The 20979-nt window shown below is 43.6% G+C and overlaps 1 protein-coding gene across 1 annotated transcript in view; it reads left to right on the forward strand.

Moving 5' to 3' along the window:
• The window catches only part of NAB1 (NGFI-A binding protein 1), a 48879-nt gene that overhangs the window by 5271 nt on the left and 22629 nt on the right, over window positions 1-20979 (forward strand). Inside the window, exon 2 of the mRNA XM_081931514.1 lies at window positions 5733-6566. Within this exon, the coding sequence (XP_081787640.1) occupies window positions 5748-6566 (819 nt within the window). The 5' untranslated portion in view covers window positions 5733-5747. The remainder of the gene's footprint in view (window positions 1-5732; window positions 6567-20979) is intronic.

A 20979-nucleotide genomic window follows, 5' to 3' on the forward strand; every position in this document is an offset into this window, starting at 1 on the left:
ATAAAAATACTGGCGCCGTACTTCAAATTTCAAAACACTCTAGTCTTTCTTGTTAGACTCCTTAGCATACTGTTTATCCTTAACATATACTTTGAGGCTTCAAAGCACATACCTTTCAGTAATCCTCGAGTGTCGTCCACGTGAAAAAAAAATGGCACCCAGACCTTTTGAGGTGCTTGCAAATGGAGAATCCATAGGTGCGAAATGCGCCTGGTGCCCTGCTAATTTCGAACCATGATTGTAGGAACTGTTCTTTAGTGCACGGGAGCCATTTGCAGACAGGCCACGCTCCATCCTGAGTATCTGCTTCCCTCCCTCCCTGTTAAGTCTCAGGTGGCAGGGTGAAATCTTGGATTTCCACTTGGTGCATGGTTTCACGTGAGCCCTGTCGCTTGGAATTTGGATTAGCCGCCGTGCGGCTGTTGTTGGGCCTTGATCAGATGTAAGTGGTTATGGGAGCACATGCGGCCTTGGTGATCTCAGAAACGTGCTAGGCCATACATGTACAACCCTAATTAATATGCTGTATGCAAAGGAGAAGCATGTTGTATTGACAAGGGAAAAAAGTGGGAGGCAAACTATAGGTACGTACTGAGGTGCAGCTTGAGTTTGAATTGCTCCTCTGTTCTTTGCCGCCTCCTGTCTTGTGCTGCACTTTCCACTGGAAAGGTGTTTGTTATGAGTGGAATCAGAGTTTTAAATTTGCCAGGCGCATTTTGCACCTGGCTAAAGGCCACCTTGGGACGCAGGTGGCGCTGTGGGTTAAAGCCTCAGTGCCTAGGACTTGCCGATCGAAAGGTCGGCGGTTCGAATCCCTGCGGCGGGGTGCGCTCCCGCTGCTCGGTCCCAGCGCCTGCCAACCTAGCAGTTCGAAAGCACCTCCGGGTGCAAGTAGATAAATAGGGACCGCTTACCAGCGGGAAGGTAAACGGCGTTTCCGTGTGCGGCTCTGGCTCGCCAGAGCAGCGATGTCACGCTGGCCACGTGACCCGGAAGTGTCTCCGGACAGCGCTGGCCCCTGGCCTCTTAAGTGAGATGGGCGCACAACCCCAGAGTCTGTCAAGACTGGCCCGTACGGGCAGGGGTACCTTTACCTTTACCTTTAAAGGCCACTTACATACATCTGGAGGTGCATGCCTTGGAATCCTCAGGTCTTGCCTGTTTTCACATACAGTGGTACCTTGGTTCTCAAACTGAATCTATTCCGGAAATCCATTCCAAAACCAAAGCGTTCCAACACCAAGGTGCTCTTTCCCATGAAAAGTAATGCAAAATAGATTAATCCATTCCAGACTTTTAAAAACAACCCTTAAAACAGCAATTTAACATGAATTTTGCTATGTAACGAGACCATTGATCCATAAAATGAAAGCAATAAACAATGTATTGCAGACACACAATCAGTAACTAAACTGGGTTCCACACAGTCACAAAAATAAAACACAAAGAGCCGCAAAAACAGACAGACCTCAGCGTAACACTCAAAATGGAAGTGTGGCACTCAAATCGTAAGCGTAAAAATTAAAACAGAGCACGTTCGGCTTCCAAAAAAGGTTTGCAAACTGGAACACTTCCGGGTTTGCAGTGTTTGGGTTCCAAGTTGTTTGAGTACCAAGGCATTTGAGAACCAAGGTAACACTGTACTAGCAACGCATCATTTAGAATTCAATCTGCAATATTTTAATCTGCACAATCGGGATGAATTTCAGGAACCAAAATGTCTTATCGAAAATCACAACCTTTGAGCTGTCTGGCCCCCAAATGGCAACTAGACATTCCATTTTGGCACCTGTAACCCTGGTTTAAGGAGCCATTTGGCACCTAGCTTTATATATCAGTTTCTAACACTGAGTGGAAGACTAGCAATCGGCCTCCGAGAGGGCATGGAGTGGTAATGAAATGAAACCCAGGCCCAAAAATATGGTGAAGCTCAGGCCCGGTTGTTGTTAAAAGTTGCTCAGAGTATTGCATTGTGACAGACTCCTTAAGGGATGTAAACTGGACAATCCTACTGGTGTTTACTCAGAGGTAAGGCTTACTGATTGCAGCTGGGCTCCCCCACCCTGAAAGTAGCTATTCTGAAGTTTGCAGACTTGCAATGTCGTCTTCCCTAGGTTTGCTTAAAAGTGCGATTGAATCCAGGGAGACGTTATCTTGGAAAATTGGCATTGGTTTTTCCTTAGTGTGTTGGGAGTTCTAGCCACTGTGAGACACTCACTGGAGTGCATTTGGTTCCCATAATAATGTCAGCTGTGCCGTGGCATGGCCTTGACACCCCTAGAGTCCCCACACAGAACACAGCTACTTTATAATATGATCATGGGACATCCACGAAGTATAAAACAATGCAGCTACATAAGGCCATGAACCATTCCCACCGTATAATTATAAGCGAGCCGCTTGCATAAATACATTTAAGCGTGTCTACAAACTCAATGAGAGGAGTGAGCTTGCTTCTGTCGGCTAATCTCATTTGCATTTGCACTTGAAGCAAGCAGAATCTCATCTCATCAACACAAGGAAGCCTTTCTCTCTCTTTTTTCATATTTCATACTTGTCAAGAGTTGAAAATCTCCATTCACAAGATATTGTGCCATGGAGAACTGTAGAATAATAGCCAGTGCTCTTGAAGAGAAGCATGGATACTGTTTCTAGCTTTTGTGTGTGTGTGTGTGTGTGTGTGTGTGTGTGTGTGTACACAAACACAAACATACACTATACTATACTGCACTGATATGTTTAAATGTTTCTTTGATTCTTCTTGAACTTTCCCGCCACACTTGCCGTCCGCTCTTGCCACACCAGTGTGGCGTGCCACACCCTTTGAGAAACGCCATTCTGACTTAATACTTTGCGAGACCAAAACAACAGGTGCAGATCTTTGGGCTTGTGAACAGGTTCAGGTTTAGCACATTAATAATTTGGGTCATGATAGAGTCAGGCCTAGGCACAGCGCGGCCAACTTCTGAGCAGACGTCTATAGAATTGCACCGTTCACATTTTCGTTCTTTGCAGTAGGGAAGCTAAGCACAAACTTTAAGACTTTCCCACGGGAGTCAATTTTTATTTAAAATAGATCTACTTTGCCGTTCTGGACACCTTAGGCAGTGTACAAAAAAAAATTAAAGTTGAAAAGTTCAGAGATGAGCATGCAAAGCTGGCTGATAGAAGCAGACTTTCTTATATCCGATCCCTAGTCACTTTCCCATATTTCTTCTAAGTGTTGGGCAGGTGGGTTGGGAAAGTCACCTTCTGATAGTCCCATACAGATCATGTATATCTGGACCCAACCCATATTTAGGGATGGTGGGCATTTGAAGAAAAGGTTGGATGATGGTGAATCCCTGGAGTCTGTCTCTGTTTACATCTTAAGGTGAAATGTGTGTGTTGTGGTGGCCACCATCTTTTGTTGTTGTTTAGTCGTGTCCGACTCGTCGTGACCCCATGGACCAGAGCACACCAGGCACTCCTGTCTTGCACTGCGTCCCGCAGTTTGGTCAAACTCATGCTAGTAGCTTCGAGAACACTGTCCAGCCATCTCGTCCTCTGTCGTCCCCTTCTCCTTGTGCCCTCAATCTTTCCCAACATTGGGGTCTTTTCCAGGGAGTCTTCTCTTTTCATGAGGTGGCCAAAGTATTGGAGCCTCAGCTTCAGGATCTGTCCTTCCAGTGAGTGCTCAGGGCTGATTTCCTTCACAGTGGATAGGTTTGATCTTCTTGCAGTCCATGGGACTCTCAAGAGCCTCTTCCAGCACCATAATTCAAAAGCATCAATTCTTTGGCGATCAGCCTTCTTGATGGTCCAGGTCTCACTTCCATACATCACCATCTTAGATGGCTCTAAAAGGCTGTTGGACAAATTCAAGGAGGGTGAAGTTATCAACAGGTACAAACCAAAACAGGTAGGTTCTGCCTCCACTTCTGGAAGCAGTGTGGGACTCATAAGTGGGGAGAGTGTTGTTGCCCTTGGGCCCACCTTCTTGGCTTCTCATCAATCTCTAGTTGGCCACTGTGGGAAAGGGATTACAGGACTATATGGGCCATCAGCTAGATTTTCTTCTGTTCTTATGGGAAGAGGTAGCAGACCTTCAAACAGGACTCATTTAGGTGCTATGTGGGCTTCAGGTTATACCTAGAACCCAAGACCAAATGTGGAATCTGCATAGCACCTAAGAGAACTGTTGCTACATGTCATTTGGTTTCCTATGTGTACACACACACACACACACACACACACGCAGAAACAAGAGTTCAGGAGTAATCGAAGACCCTCACAATATCCAGCTTGATTTTACTTACTTTCTATATACAAATATAGTTAGTAATAATCTTATGTAGCAGTGGTTAGTCCCCAGCTCCCAAATTTTAACTTTAGTTTAAGGGCATCTCTTGGGAGGGGGTTATGCCTTTTATGGCAAAACCACTCTGTTGCAACCTTGATCTAAAATTGTAAATATTAATAAATGTTAACGTTTCACTGAAAGCGGCCTGGTACGATTTGACTTGGCCAGATACATGTCCAAATCCAAAGTCTGGCCTGGGGGCCTAATCTGGCCCACCGGTAGATTTAATCCGGCCCCTGTGGTAGTTTATTTATTGGGGTAAAATTATTTTTTAAAAAGCTGAACCACTTAAATCCCCCCCCCAAAAAAGCTCAACAACTTTGGGGTTAAACCCTAAAAAAACACAACACCTCAACACTTTGGTTGGCCCTCACGCATGTTCACTTCATCAAATCTGGCCCTCTTTGAAAAAGGTTTGGACACTCCTGGTGTAGCATTTACAAGTAGGCAGTTAATGTATCCGTGATGAGCTGAAAATGGGCTTAATTTAACTTGTTCATGTCTTTTTTATTTAATGTATTAGTTTCATTAGTTTTCTTGTGTGATTTTTGGAGATCTGTAGGAGCCGGAGACTATTGAAAGCTTAACAGATACATCCTTGTCTTTAAAAAATTCAGGTTTAACCGTTTGACTTACATTCTGTGCTTGCTTCAGAAAGTTTTCTGTTGATTCAAAAGTTCACAGGCAGCAAAACTACTTTTGTGTGTGGGAATCAGCCAGAGCTCTTCGTGCTTTTGCATGTGGGCGAAGCAACAAATCTTTAATTTTACCTTTGCACAGTGGGCTACTTGTACACAAACTCTCTCAAACGCCCATCTTCTCTCCATCCGGACAGGCAAGGAGCATTATCCTGAGTCCAAGGACACATTTCAGCCAGGCAAAAACACTTGAGATGTGAAGCAGCAGGGCTAATGAGGAATACGGTTTCTGGGGAGTTCTCGAGTCAGATAGCGGGGCCACGTTCATCACTTGGGCATAAGATTCTCTACCCTTAGTTTAATGGTCAAAAAGTTAAAGGAATAGCCCTTCAGTAAAGGTAAAGGGACCCCTGACCATTAGGTCCAGTCGTGGCCGACTCTGGGGTTGCAGTGCTCATCTCGCTTTATTGGCCAAGGGAGCCGGCGTACAGCTTCCGGGTCATGTGACCAGCATGACTAAGCAGCTTCTGGCCGGAGTGGTACCTATTTATCTACTTGCACTTTTGGGAGTGCTTTCGAACTGCTAGGTTGGCAGGAGCAGGGACCGAGCAACGGGAGCTCACCCCGTCATGGGGATTCGAACCGCCGACCTTCTGATCGGCAAGTCCTAGGCTCTGTGGTTTAACTCACAGCGCCAGCTGCATCCCTAAGTGGCTAGTAGTATTCTACTTCTACTTCTTCTTCTTTTGCAGGGCTCTCCACCCACCATGGCCACAGCGTTGCCCAGAACCCTTGGAGAATTGCAGCTGTACCGAATCTTGCAGAAAGCCAACCTCTTGTTCTACTTCGATGCCTTCATTCAGCAGGGAGGGGATGACGTCCAGCAGTTGTGCGAAGCCGGGGAAGAGGAGTTCCTGGAGATCATGGCCCTCGTTGGCATGGCCAGCAAACCTCTTCACGTCCGAAGACTGCAGAAGGCTTTGAGAGACTGGGTGACAAACCCAGGCCTTTTTAACCAGCCTCTTACTTCCTTACCGGTCAGTAGCATCCCAATATATAAGTTACCGGAAGGATCTCCTGCTTGGTTGGGAATCTCATGCAATAGTTACGAAAGGAATAGTAATACCCGGGAGCCTCACTTGAAGATTCCAAAATGTGCCGCCACCACCTGCGTTCAGAGCGTCGGTGCGGGCAAGTCCGACGGGGTGGGGAACTTGTCGCTGCAGAGCGGCAGCGAAACGAGACTATGGCAAGGCCACCACACTACAGAGAGCGAACACAGCCTTTCCCCAGCCGACGTCGGCTCTCCGGCCTCACCAAAGGAAAACACGGAAACCCTGGACGCGGCGGCGGCCCTCTCGGTCACCGAGTGCGTTGAGCGCATGGTTCCCACCCTCCCCAAAAGTGACTTGAACGAAGTGAAGGAACTGCTGAAAATCAACAAAAAGCTGGCCAAGATGGTGGGCCACATCTTTGAGATGAGCGACGAGGACCCTCACAAAGAGGAGGAGATCAGGAAGTTCAGTGCAATATATGGCAGGTTTGACTCGAAAAGGAAAGATGGCAAGCATCTCACCCTCCACGAGGTAAAATGGCGCGAGCAAGAATCACTTATCCCTGTTCTTTCCCAGTCTTCTTCTCAGATGTTCTCTCCTCCTCATGCCGCACCAGCCCAGATACTACATTTGTCTTAGGGGAAGCACAGAAAATCCAAATCTTGTCAGGCCAGTAATAATTGTTAAGGCAGCAAGCAAGACCTTATAATATAATATTCGTACTTCTTTGTGTGCCTCCTCCACGAGAGGTCCAGAAGGTGGTAACACGAGAACGGGGCCTTTTCTGCAGTGGCTCACCGTCTGTGGAATGCTCTCCCCAGGGAAGTTCGCCTGGCACCTTCATTATACACCTTTAGGCGCCAGGCAAAAACAAACTCTTTAGCCAGGCCTTTGGCTGATTCACATCCAGTGCCCTTTTAAAATGTGTTGGGTGTTATTGGGTTAGGTTTTTTTAAAAAAATATTGATTATGTATTTTGTGTTTTTATATTTTGATTTTATCTTGTGAGACCTGTGAGTATAGGGCGGTATAGTAATAATAATAATAATAATAATAATAATAATAATTGGGCGCATTTTAAAAGATGCATCATCTAACCTGAAAGTTGTCAGGTGTCTTTCTGAAGAACAGGCTGCATAGCTAAAATGACATTTTAAATGGAAAGCTGCTGTTTTTATTCTGTGCAATTATTTATGTGTTGCCTTTTAACCCAAAGAAGGTCCCCACTTTAGCTTAAAAATAATAATGTGAGAAACAGATTAAAAACTGGGGCAGGTGTGGATCACCTTTAAAAACAGTCTGGAATTAATGGATTATATAACTATACGACCAGCAATATCAATGGCCTTAAAGATAGGCATGGCTTAAGTCAATTTGTCTCCTGCGTTCTGCTGGATGCCTTTAAAAACTGACCCAAAACTGGGTGTTATAAGAAAGTTTCAGTAGCCTTCCTAAAGCTAAACAAAGATGAAGTCAGTCTAAATTTCCTAGGAAGGGGGATCCATAACAAGGGTGCCAACACAAAAAAGACTCTGCCCCTGTTTTCACCAACAGAAACTTGGTGGGGCATAACAGCTAGATCTTAAATCAGCTTTATTTGGGAGAAGGCAGTCTTTCAGATATCCTGGCCCAAAATTGTTGAAGGTTGCTGTGCGATCTTGCAGAGTCTGACATCTTAACTAAAGTGATATTGCCTAGACTATACATTTTGTTTCCTGCTCTGGTTGGTTGGTAAAGATTGGCAGTGCAAGGTAGCCTGTTCCATTAAGCTAGACCAGAGTTTCCCAAACTTGAGCCTCCAACTGTTTTAGCTAGCAGAACCAGTGGTTAAGTTTAGGAAACCCCGAACTGTGTGCACTTAATGAAAGGCCTAACATGCAAGTCTTAAAATTAATCTTGATCATTGTCCAAGCAAAGAACAGTTGCATCTCCAAGGAAGGGTCTAGCAGACTATAGGCCGAATTCTCTAAATTATAAAGTCCCTCAGTTCACAAAGGAATGAATCTAGTCATTCGCTTCAGGAGTATCTCTTTACCAAATTGCATGTTTCTATGTTGCACGTTGTAGCTTTAAATTCCAGGCTTAACCATCCTTGTTTGTTTGGGTACTGTTGATGAACAGTTACAGTACATGCAACACAAAGCAAATATTGTGTCAGCATTTCTTCATTTTACAGTTGATGCAACATTCCCCCCCCCCACAATTTGGGGAACACTTAGCGAAGTATTTCCTTTCAGAAAATGCAAGATGAAAAAAGAAGGGAGTTGCAATAGTACTTCCATCCACCAGAGTTAAATTACTGGCTGGAGCTCTGTGAAAATCAGTGGTCCTCTGACTTTAAAGCTGCAAAACTCTTTTCTTCTCTTTTTTTTTTTTAAATATTTTTATTGGTTTTTACACATATTAATAACAATACAGAACAAACACAAACATCAAAGACAAACAACAAAAATTGACTTCCCCATGCCTTCCCTTCGCCACATCCTTATTTTACCATTTTTTCGAGCAACTCATCAATCAGTCTTTGATTAAATCCCTTTTGAGTTTCCTTACAATTTAAGATTTACAGCTGTAGTTCTTTGTTTCCTACCCCTTAACATCTTATCAGTCCACAATTTTGCAATAATTTTTTAGATATACTTTAAATTTCCCCCAGTCCTCCTCCACTGTCTCTTTCCTCTGGTCACGGATTCTGCCGGTCATCTCTGCCAGTCCCATGTATTCAATCACCTTCGATTGCCATTCTTCCAGAGTAGGTAATTCTTGCATCTTCCAATACTTTGCCAACAGGATTCTTGCTGCTGTAGTTGCATACATAAAAAATGTCCTATCCTTCTTTGACACCAATTGGCCGACCATGCCCAAGAGAAAAGCCTCCGGTTTCTTTACAAATGTCCACTTAAGGACTTTCTTAATTTCATTATAGATCATTTCCCAGTAGGCCTTAATCTTTGGGCAGGTCCACCAAAGATGATAGAAGGTACCTTCAGCCTCATTACATTTCCAACATTTATTATTGGGCAGATGGTAGATCTTTGCAAGTTTGACTGGGGTCATGTACCACCTATAGATCATTTTCATTATATTCTCTTTCAAGGCATTACATGCCGTAAATTTAACACCGGTGGTCCATAACTGTTCCCAGTCATCAAACATAATGTCATAGCCGATATCCTGTGCCCATTTAATCATAGCTGATTTCACTGTTTCATCCTGTGTATTCCATTTCAGCAGCAAATTATACATTTTAGATAGGTTTTTAGTATTGGATTCTAGCAATTCTATTTCTAGCTTTGACCTCTCCTTCTGAAAACCAAGTTTCCTGTCCTGCTTAAACACCTCATTTATCTGACGGTAGTGTAACCAATCTCGAACTTTGTGCTTTAGCTTCTCAAAACTTTGCAGCTTCAGTCTTTCACCATCATATTCTAAAATTTCAGAATACTTAGGCCAATTAGAGTCCATGTTAATTTTTTTCACTGCTTTCGCTTCCATTGGTGACAACCACCTGGGGGTTTTACTTTCCAATAAATCCTTATATCTATTCCAAACATTGTACAATGCTTTCCTAACAATATGGTTCTTAAAACTTTTATACACCTTTACCTTGTCATACCACAAATATGCATGCCAACCAAAACTATTGTCATATCCTTCCAGATCAAGAATGTCTGTGTCTTCAAGAAGTAGCCATTGCTTCAGCCAGCAAAAAGCTGCTGATTCATAATAGAGTCTTAAGTCTGGCAGGGCAAAGCCCCCTCTATCTTTTGCATCAGTTAAAATCTTAAATTTTATTCTGGGCTTTTTGCCCTGCCAGACAAATTTAGATATGTCTTTCTGCCACCTCTTGAAACAGTCCATTTTGTCTAGAATCTGCAATGTCTGAAATAAAAACAACATTCTTGGCAATACATTCATCTTAATGACAGCGATTCGGCCTAACAAGGAAAGTTTCAGCCTAGGCCATATATCTAGATCTTTCTTAACTTCTGTCCAGCATTTTTCATAGTTGTCTTTAAATAAATTCACATTTTTTGATGTCAAGTTTACCCCCAGGTACTTAACCTTTTTTTCTATTTCCAACCCAGTTTCACTTTGAAACCTATCTTTCTCCTCTTTTGTTAGATTTTTTTCCAGCACCTTTGTTTTCTGTTTGTTCAATTTAAATCCTGCGACCTGGCCGAATATCTCCATTAATTCTAGAACTCTTTTGGTACTAGCTTCTGGCTGTTGCAAAGTTAACACTAAATCATCTGCAAATGCCCTTAACTTATATTGTTTAGATCCGACCTGTATTCCTTTTACCAGCTGGTCCTTCCTAATCATGTTTAATAAAACCTCCAGGACCGATATAAACAGTAAAGGGGATATAGGGCATCCCTGTCGTGTACCTTTCTCTATTGGTATTTCATCCATTACCACATTGTTCACAATTAATTTCGCTCTTTGTTCAGAGTATATTGCACCTATACCGTTTTCAAACCCTTGGCCTACCCCCATCCCATGGAGATTCTTCTTCATAAATTTCCAAGATATGTTGTCAAAGGCCTTCTCCGCGTCCACAAAGATCAGAACTGCCTTTCTATTAATGTCCACCTCTAGCATCTCCAAAATGTCTATAATGTTCCTCACATTTTCTGACATATGTCTCCCTGGGAGAAAGCCTGTTTGGTTCTTATGAATCTCCTCCATCAAAACTCTCTTAAATCTTTTTGCTAAAACGTCTGCAAAGATTTTATAATCCACGTTCAAGAGTGATATAGGGCGGTAGTTTTTAACTTGGTGTTTCTCAGCTTCTGTCTTCGGTATAAGTGAGATAAATGCATCTTTCCACGATTCGGGAGCCTTTTTCCCCTCTAATATCTGGTTGCATACTTCCTTCAATGGCTGTATTAGCCATTCTTTAAGATCTTTGTAGTATTTTGCAGTCAAACCATCTGGTCCTGGTGATTTCCCCAATTTCGTATTCTGGATGGCACCCTCTATTTCTTGTTCTGTAATTTTTTCATTCAAAATCCTTTTATTTTGTTCTGAAATCTTTGATAGTCCATGTTTTTTAACAAAGTCCTCTATTTCTTGTTCATTTGTAGGCCCATGTGCATAAAGTTTTTTGAAGAAACTTTGAAAACAATTGCTTATTTCATTTGGTTTGTTGATAATTTTCCCATCTATTTCCAGGGATGTCACCGTGTTCAACTTTTGCCTCTTTTTCAATTGCCATGACAGCAGTTTCCCGCATTTATCTGCCGATTCAAATGTCCTTTGTCTCATTTGCTTTATCTTCCATTCTATTTCCTGATTCATCAGTTCCATGTATTGCGTCTGGTGGTATTTTATTTCTCTTAAAATCTCATGAGATTTCGGTTTGGATCTCAATTTCTTTTCTCCTTCCTTTATCTGGTTCAGAATCTTTTCCTTCCTCTTATTTTGTTTCTTCCTTTTTATAGAATTTTGCTGAATTAGGAATCCACGCATCACGGCCTTGCTTGCGTCCCATACTATTCTTTTTTCCACCTCCGTTCTCAAATTTATCTCAAAGTAATCCTTCAATGTTTTTTGGGCCTTTTGGTAAATTTCTTCGTCTCTAAATAGGGTGTCATTCATTCTCCATCTGAAGGTTCCAGCCGTTGTTAATTTCATTTCCATCTTGACTGCATTATGGTCGGAGCAGGTTTTTGTGCAGATTTCTGTTTTTTTCACTCTTGGTGCCAGACTGCTAGAAATCCAAATTTGATCAATTCTAGTCCAGGTCATTTTTGCTTCCGAGAAAAAGGTACCCTCTCTTTCCAGAGGGTTCCTAGTTCTCCAAATATCAATCAAGTCCATGGTGTCAGTGAGTTCGAAAAAGGTCTTTGGTAGTCTCCCATCTTTAGAAATTACTTGTCTTTGTGCCTTGTCCATGTTTGTGGAGACAACTCCGTTGAAGTCTCCCATCATTATAATTTTGAAGTCCATAAAGTCCATTAGGGTCTCATGCAACTTCTTGAAGAACTCTGCCTTCCCCTCATTGGGTGCATAAACTCCAACAATTAAGATTTTTTCTCCTTGAATTTGAATTTCTACTGCCAGGTATCTTCCTTCATCATCTTTAAAGATCATTTTTGGTTCCCATTTTTCCTTGGCATAAATCACCACCCCTCTTTTCTTAACTTTGTCCGAGGAAACAAATTCCAGTCCTAATCTCTTATTTATCAAAAGTTTCCTGTGTATCCTGGCAATATGGGTTTCTTGCAAACAAATTATATCTAGATGTTCTTTCTTTAGTATATGAAAAACTTGATCTCTTTTTCGGGGATGGTTTAGACCATTACAGTTCCAACTCAGAAGTTGCAGGGACATTTTTATTATTGGGTACTTTTCCCACCCACTGCTCCAAGTTCTTGTTCCTCGTCCGTCGGTGCTTGGTTCAATCCAAACGATAGGTTGGTAATGTCCAGTGTTCCCCCCTCTACAGTTCCTTTCTGAAAGTCCTCAAGGTTTCTCTCCAAGAAGTGTTCTTTATCTTGAATTGTTTTTATTTTGATTTTCTTCCCTTTGAAGTTAAAGGACAATCCTTGTGGGAATTCCCACCTGAATTGAATGTTGTTTTGTTTTAAAATTCCGACTAAGTCTTTAAATTGTGTTCTCACCTCCAAAAAGTATCTGGGAATATCTTTGAAGATCTGTATCTGGGAATTTTTGATCACCAATGCCTTCTGGAAATGTAGGTTCAATATTTTATCTCTCTCTTCCTTGGATCTAAAAGTTATTAGGCAATCCCTTGGCTTTTTGCCTTGCTTTCTTCCAATCCGGAAGGCGGTAGTTATTGTAAATTCCTCTTCCTCTTCTCCCAACTCTTCACTCCAAAATTCTTGAAACTTATCTGTAAGAAATTCCCCAAGCTTGTCCTCCTCCTCCTCAGGTACCAGTCTCAATTTCAAGTTCTTGCCTTTCCTCTCGAGTTCCATAAGGGCCAGGGCTTCATCATGCTCATGTACCTTCCTTGCAATAGGGACAAATTTCCCTTTGGTTTCCTCGGCCGTGGTCCTCGCGTTTTCAGCTATTTTCCTCGTCTCTGCACTTTCTTGAATTAATCGATTTATAGAATCTGTATTAGTCGATATAATTGTCGTATTCAAATCCAATCTTGTTGTCAATTCCGTCAGTTTTTTGGAATTCTCTGTAGATTGCCTAGTAAGCGATTCTAAAGATTCATTTATCTTGAGTAGAGCCTGTGTCATGGAATCCATTGATACCGTTGTTGTTCTGTCCTGTGTTGCTGTTGCTCCTGTCAAGGAGCCTCTTTTCTTTTGAGCCTGAGCCTGTTTTGCCTTTGATCTTGTTGATATTTCATCCAGTGGGCCGCTCATATCTCAAGGTCGTTCTCACAGGAACAATTGCAACTGGAAAATCCCACTGTTTATATCTCAATGCAACAGTCTCTCTTTTAAGCCTCTAGAGGGAGTACATTATATCCAATGCGGAAACAAAGAAACAGGGAAAGAAACAGCCATGCAAAGTTCCAAAAGCGAAAGTCCAAATACAAACCCTGCTTTTTGCAGTTTAAAAGTTACAGTTTTTGTCCGCCAAAGTCCCGTTATTTTATATCAGATAAATCTTACTTTGTATCCTCAAATCAAATTTGACAGCTCACTTCAGGCGCTCACTTCCCCGGCAGCCTGGCCAGAGTATCGACAGTGGAAGGTTTTCCGTTCAAGTTTCCCTTCTTAAGCAGATAAAATTAAGCCAAATTTCTTCCCCCCCCTCTCCTGCTCGTTGGGGGGGGAGGTCCTCTTCCGATGTCAGGATCAACCAATTTAAATAACATAGAAACGTCCCTTTAAACACAGCTTGCTCTTTTCGTTGCTCAGTCAATCATGTAGCTCCGGGGGGCAGACTTCCTTATTTTTTGCCTCTCCCGTTTTCAGCCAAATCTTCTCAAATTTTAAAGTCCCGTTCCCTTTGTTTATTGTTCTTACTCACGGGTATTGTTTCCAATCGGTAGTTTCAGGAAGGAATCGACGCTCTCCGTCAATGGCGACGCGGCTTCGCTCCGTGAGCTGGGTTGCGATCCTCAGCACCGCGCTCACACCCGATGCCGCTCCGGAGCCTTTAAAAAGGCTCTTTCGCGATACCGGGGGGCGCAAAGGTGCCCACCGAATCTCCTTGTTCACAGGCTTCAGCGCCTGTGATTTTAGGGGTCCCCCGCTCGCCGTAGCGGGTCAGACCCGAACTCACGGAGCAGTCCTGCTTCGGAGCTCCGAAGCAAGGACCGCCATTAACGCTGGCGCCGACCGGAAGTCCAAAACTCTTTTCTTCTCAACGAAAAACTTCCTGAGCAGCTTTGCGGATTTTTAAAAAACTCATTTAGACAAACACATTTTCTCCTGTACCACGTGATGGATATAAATTTATTGTGTCAATGTGTGTACTATAGTCTAAAACGAAAGAGATCATCTCTTTTACCTTCAGATAAAACAAATGTCTGAATAGTAATGTGTCCATTTCAGGGATACAATGGTATTAAAAGATTTTGCTTCCCTTGTAAGGAAGGTACAAAAGTTGGGTTCAAAGCCATGGTTTCAAAGCCAAGGTTTTGATTTGTGCACCACCTAAAAATTTAGCACTTTTTTTTTAAGAGCATGAGCTATAGTCAGATGCTGAAATGGATTGAACAGAAGGAAGCATATTTTGAGTTGTGGTGGCTTAGATTGTAGAAGAAAACTCTGAGGTGGAATCTTCATCCAGTGATGCGTTTTTGTTTCTTCCATCAAGTTTTTAAATGAGAGCGAAATCCATAGTTGAAACAAATAGGCTTTGCACATAGGTTTTTCTATTTTGTTCCAACTTCCCACCTAAATTTATTTGGTTAGGACAGGGGTGGCCAACTCCCGAGAGACTGTGATCTACTTTCAGAATTAAAATCTGGTAATGATCTACCTCCGCTTTTTTTTTAGGGAGAAGAAAAGCCCCGTTTTTGAGGGGTTCAGGTCTAAGTTGTTGATACTTTCTTAGGAGGGATGTTCTGTTTTTGGTGGGGGTTAAAGGCAAGGGTCAAAGGAAAAGTGTCACTCTCAATAATATAGCTTTGAATGAAAATAGCCACAGAGAGAAAGCTCCATCTTCCCTTCTACGGTGGTGCCCCGCAAGACGGAAAACGCGCAAGACGAAAGGGTTTTCCATTTGTGAGTTGCTTCGCAAGACGAATTTCCCTATGGGCTTGCTTCGCAAGAAGAAAGCCCATAGGGAAATCTCCGGGGACCTCTTTTAAATGCTGGCGGTGGGGAGCAAAGCCTTTCCCCCCCCTCCGGCCTTCAGAAGAGGTCCAGGAAGGCCGGCGGGGGCCAAAAGGCTTTGCTCCCCACCGCCAGCATTTTAAAAGCAGTCCGGGATAGCAGGGAAGCACTTCCCGCTGTCCCGGACGGCTTTTGAAGGCAGGCGGGGGGGGAGCAAAGACTTTCGCCCCCCGCCGGCCTTCAGAAGAGGTCCTGGACCTCTTCTGAAGGCTGGCGGGGGGCAAAAGTCTTTGTCCCCCCTGCCTGCCTTCCCGGGGGCTTTTAAATCGCCCCGGGACAGCGGAGAAGTCCTCCGCTGTCCCGGGGTTTTTTAAAATGCTGGCGGGCGGCAGCGAAGGCTTCGCTGCCGCCCGCCAGCATTTTAAGATCGCCCCGGACAGCGGAGAAGTCCTCCGCTGTCCCGGGGTTTTTTAAAATGCTGGGGGTGGGAAGAAAAGCCCTTGTCCCCCCCCCCCAGCCTTCAGAAGAGGTCGGGGGACAGACTGTCCCCGGACCTGGTCTGAAGGCAGTTTCCATAGGAACGCATTGATTGATTTTCGCAAGAAGAAAAAACTTGCGGAACGAATTAATTTCGTCTTGCGAGGCACCACTGTACTGATCAGACAACAATGGAGGGCAGAGCAGGAGTCAGTTTCAACGACGCTGATGAAAGGGAGCCAGAGATCGACCCGCAATCTACCAAAACCTCGCGGGGATCTACCAGTAGCATGGCCAGGAAGGTTAAAGTGTTCATCTGTGGATTTGGTGGCGTTGTGGGTTAAACTACAGAGCCTAGGACTTGCCAGTCAGAAGGTCGGTGGTTCGAATCCCCACAACGGGGTGAGCTCCCGTTGCTCGGTCCCTGCTCCTGCCAACCTAGCAGTTCAAAAGCACGTCAAAATGCAAGTAGATAAATAGGTACCGCTCCGGCGGGAAGGTAAACGGTGTTTCTGTGCCCTGCTCTGGTTTGCCAGAAGTGGCTTAGTCATGCTGGCCACATGACCCAGAAGCTGTATGCCGGCTCCCTCGGCCAATAAAGCAAGATGAGCGCCGCAACCCCAGAGTCGGCCACGACTGGACCTAATGGTCAGGGGTCCCTTTACCTTTACTTATTCTTTTGGTCACATTTAGGTTATACAGCGGTTCTCAAACTTAATCCATTCCGGGAGTCCGTTCAACTCCCGAAACTATTTGAAAACCAAGACGCGGCTTCTGATTGGCAGCAGGAGTTTCCTACACTCACGCTGCGTTGGATGTTTGGCTTCCGGAAAAGTTTCGCAAACCAGAACATTTACTTCTGGGTTTGGAGCGTTCGGAAGCCAATTTATTTGACAACTAAGCTGTTCGGGAACCAAAGTACCACTGTAATCGGTTTGACTGGCCAAAGATAAATCAATTGACTGTCTATTACTTGATTGCAGTCAAATACTCAATTAAGCAAAGAATGCCAATGTTTATGTGGATCTTACTTACCCCTCCCCCTTCATGATGGTGTGATTGACTAACAAGGGCAGCAATGAGAGCAACACAGCAAATTTCTTCCATCGCCTATCAGCAATGATTGCCTATACCTCCCAAGTTAGAAAGCAAAGCTGTCACTGGTGCGAAAGGTCTCTCCCTAGGGCAGCCTAGATGAAAAACCAGTGAATGTTGACTCAGACGCTGCTTAAATTTGGCTTGCTGCCTAATTAGAACAGCTGCCTTCAAGAGCCGACACACGTTTTTAATAGTTGGTGGTATTTTCTTCATTTCTGCTTTTCAATTTTTTTTCTCTTAATTCTAACTGTAGACTTAACTGGTGTTCAATGGGGAAAAAGCCAAAGAGAAGAACTGTTCTGTGAATTGTTCATATTTATCGAAACCTTCTTAGCACCGTAAAAACTTTTGATGCATTGTAATGAATGATATAGAAAGTTTGTCTGATTGTTTCGTGGTTTCTTAACTTGTTTTTATAAGTTAACATAACCACCCAACTTGTGGATGACCAACATTTTTTTGTTCTCATAAAATTAACGCTTTAAGATGCAATCCTATATGCTTTTGCTTGGGACTGTGTCCTTGACCTTGGTGGAACTTCCTACTTAGAGTTCCTGGGCAATATTTCGAAAGAGACTAAAATCTTTATTGTCTTGTAAAATGCCAAACCTCAGCCAGATCATCCTCTCCCTTAAGCAGGTTATGTCTGGCAGATGTTGGCAACTGCTGATAGTACTCAGTGTTGCATAAAACATCATGTTGAGTTGCAGGTGTAGGAATTTTGTGTGTCATAGGTTCTATAAGAAAGTAGCCAGTGTTATTCAAAGGGCATACAGGCTGCTTTGGTTTGTTGTAAGCCAGCGTTCACAATTAGCCGGGTGCCTGGTGCATTTTGCGACAGGCAACCCGCCTTTTGCGAGGAAGTGGAGATGTTTGGGGCCTAACATCATCTGGATGACATGGTTGCAGTCAGCTGGTCTGCAGGACAGCGTGGCACCAAAATATCAGAGTTGGGCTACCTTCCCAGGTTAGCGAGCCCCATCTGCCCCTCTCTTCCCTCTTTGACATGTGCAGAAAACCGCCTTCTTGGCCATTGGACCCACTAAATAATAATTTATTATTTATACCCCCACCCATTTGGCTGGGTTTCCCCATCCACTCTGGGCGGCTCCCAACAGAATATTAAAAACACCACCAAACACCAGACATTAAAAACTTCCCTAAACAGGGCTGCCTTCTAAAAGTCAGATACAGTGGTACCTTGGGTTACATATGCTTCAGGTTACATACGCTTCAGGTTACAGACTCCGCTAACCCAGAAATAGTACCTTGGGTTTCCTTCAGGATGAGAACAGAAACTTTGCTTCAGGATGAGAACAGAAATCGCACGGCGGCAGCGGGAGGCCCCATTAGCTAAAGTGGTGCTTCAGGTTAAGAACAGTTTCAGGTTAAGAACGGACCTCCGGAATGAATTAAGTGCCTCAGATCACCTGGCTCATGTAGCACTAGAGTGGTTCATGCTTTTCAAGAAGAAGAATAAAAAAGTGACTAGATATTTTGCTTTGGCGCCTGCAAAACGTCAGGAGCCATGTGGTGAATAGCTTTTCTATCTCACTTTCTAACGCTTGACTGTTCTAAGGTCTTCTGTCCCTCGAGTGGGAATGCAGAACCTCCAACATAATAAGGTCTGCCAGCTGATGTCATATATGATGGGACAGGCAATAGTGGGGCTTGCATGGAAGGCAGTCAGCTGATTCGCAGTGCTTGGGACGTGCTGTGCCCACAATTGCCAAGCCCTGTGTGTAACAACAACAACAACAACAACAACAACATTTCCCCAGCCACTCTGGGTGGCTTACAACAAGAGATAAAAATACATTAAAACATCAGTCATAAAAAACGTCCCTAAACAAGGCTGCCTTCAGATGTCTTCTAAACGTCAGATGGTTGTTTATTTCTTTGACATCTGATGGGAGGGCGTTCCACAGGGCGGGCGCCACTACCGAGAAGGCCCTCTGCCTGGTTCCCTGTAACCTCACTTCTCACAGTGAGGGAACCGCCAGAAGGCCCTTGGCGCTGGACCTCCGTGTCTGGGCTGAACAATGGGGGTGGAGCCGCTCCTTCAGGTATACTGGGCCGAGGCTGTATACCCTAGGGCAAGCAAACAACTGTTTGTTTGCTCTTCTGGAGTGCTGTGCCTGAAGTGGCATGTTCTGAGGTTCGCAGGCTATGCCTTTGAGTGCACTGGCTGATTGAGAATTGTGTGGGCAAAATAGATGTTTTTGGCAATATCTCTGGATACACTATAAACTGGTTCAAATCGGGAGTTGATGTTAATAGGAAACAACTTTTTGGTTCAAACATTTAAACAATACCAGGTTTATATTTGCAATGGCAACATTAAATATCTAGGCATGTTAATGCCATGAGACTTATCTAAATTAGTGTCATGAAACGTCAACAAAATATATCATGAGGTATCAATAGACAGATGGGAGTCATTGAACCTGACCATGTGGGGAAAAGCCAATGCTCTTTAAAATGAATGTGATACCTAGACTAGTTTATATTTTATCCCTCTTATATCTGAAGAGGAATTCCAGTTCACATACCGAGCAAATACTTTCGCAAAATTAAATCATTGTTTAGAAAATGCCTTTGGGGCTCTTCAATTCCAAGAATATCTAGGCCAAAAAAAATGCAAATACCGATAAAAGGAGGAGCATTTGGCTGATTGAGAATTGTGTGGACAAAATGAGTTACTTAAGTCCTTGTGACATCAAGTGTGTGGCAGGAGGGTGGCCCCACACATCAGTCAGGCTTTGCCCAGGTGGATCTGCCAGCCAGATCCAGATTCCCCACCTCTGCTCTGGATCTTGGGTGTCTGCAATCATTTGATTCCTAGAGAGAAGTTCCTTGGTGACTGACCGACTGTCTAAAACAGGACTGTGGCCCTCCAGATATTACTAAACTACAACTCCCATAATTCCTGATTATTGGCCATGCTGACTAGGGCTGATGGGAGTCCGAAGGGCCACAGGTTCCCCGGTTGGTCTAAAGGCTATTGTGAGTGTTTCACTCGCTGCTTCACTCATGAGTGCCATCACTCATAATGATCGCCTTTGGGCTGATCAAGGACTGCAGTAACAAGATAAATCATCACCATCATCAGTAAGTTTATTGTACTAGCCGAAGGGTGTGACAATTTCATAACAGTTTGCCGGATTACAAACCATAATTAAAACATACACCAATAATATATCAGTGATAAGAAGAAAGAGAAATCCAAAAGACTGTCACCCCAGCTGGTAAGAATTCAGTATCAACAACCTTGTTTTTTTTTTAATTCTTTACTATTTTTGTAGGTAGTGGAGCTTATTTTTTGCGTGTCCTGTGTATAGCACTCTAGAGCCCCACAAACATCACTTGCACTCCATTTTTAAAACTATAAATGCTACGGTTATTTATAAAACAACCCCACTACCAGCATCTTATCAGCCACCTGTGAGGCGCAGAATTTCACTGGTAAGAGCAGTGAAATGCGTTTTAACATGCTCATGTTTTATTTGAAAAAAGTATCCTCCGAATTATAGCATTTAATTTGTCACATGACTGGATTACTTGTGGGTTTATGGCAGGAGTGACGAACCTCTGGGCCGCAAGCCACTCTTGGTCCGTCAGGGGGAACAGTTTGGCCCCCAATGCCGTTTCCCTCAAGCTGTGTCCACCCACTCCTCAGCTGACATCACTGGTGATGTCATCTGATGGGTGGGATTGGCCAGTAGAGAACAAGATCACGTAGCCAAGGCAGCAGGGTTTAGTCCCCGCTCATCAGCTGTGGGTGAATTGAAGCTGTGCAAAAGCACCTTTTGAAGCAGCTCTCTTGTGTGAGCTACTTCAAAGATGCTTTTGCAATGTTCTAAGATGGCTTCTGTGAGACATGCAAAGCATGTGGGATTCCACCAGATGGGTGCACCTACCCACCTGTCAGATTTGCCTTGCGGAGCCGGAAATGATTCTCTACCCTCTATTTATGGCATTGTAAGTCTAAGCTGGTGGTAGTTCAATTTCCATCACCTTTCCTTTTTTTGAGGCACCAATCAACCTACAAGAGTTTTGCATTAATAATAATAATAATAATAATAATAATAATAATAATAATAATAATAATTTTTATTTATATCCAGCCCTCCCCAGCCGAAGCCGGGCTCAGG

The sequence above is a fragment of the Podarcis melisellensis genome, assembly GCF_964234715.1.
Source record: "Podarcis melisellensis genome assembly, chromosome: 1".
NCBI lineage: Eukaryota > Metazoa > Chordata > Lepidosauria > Squamata > Lacertidae > Podarcis > Podarcis melisellensis.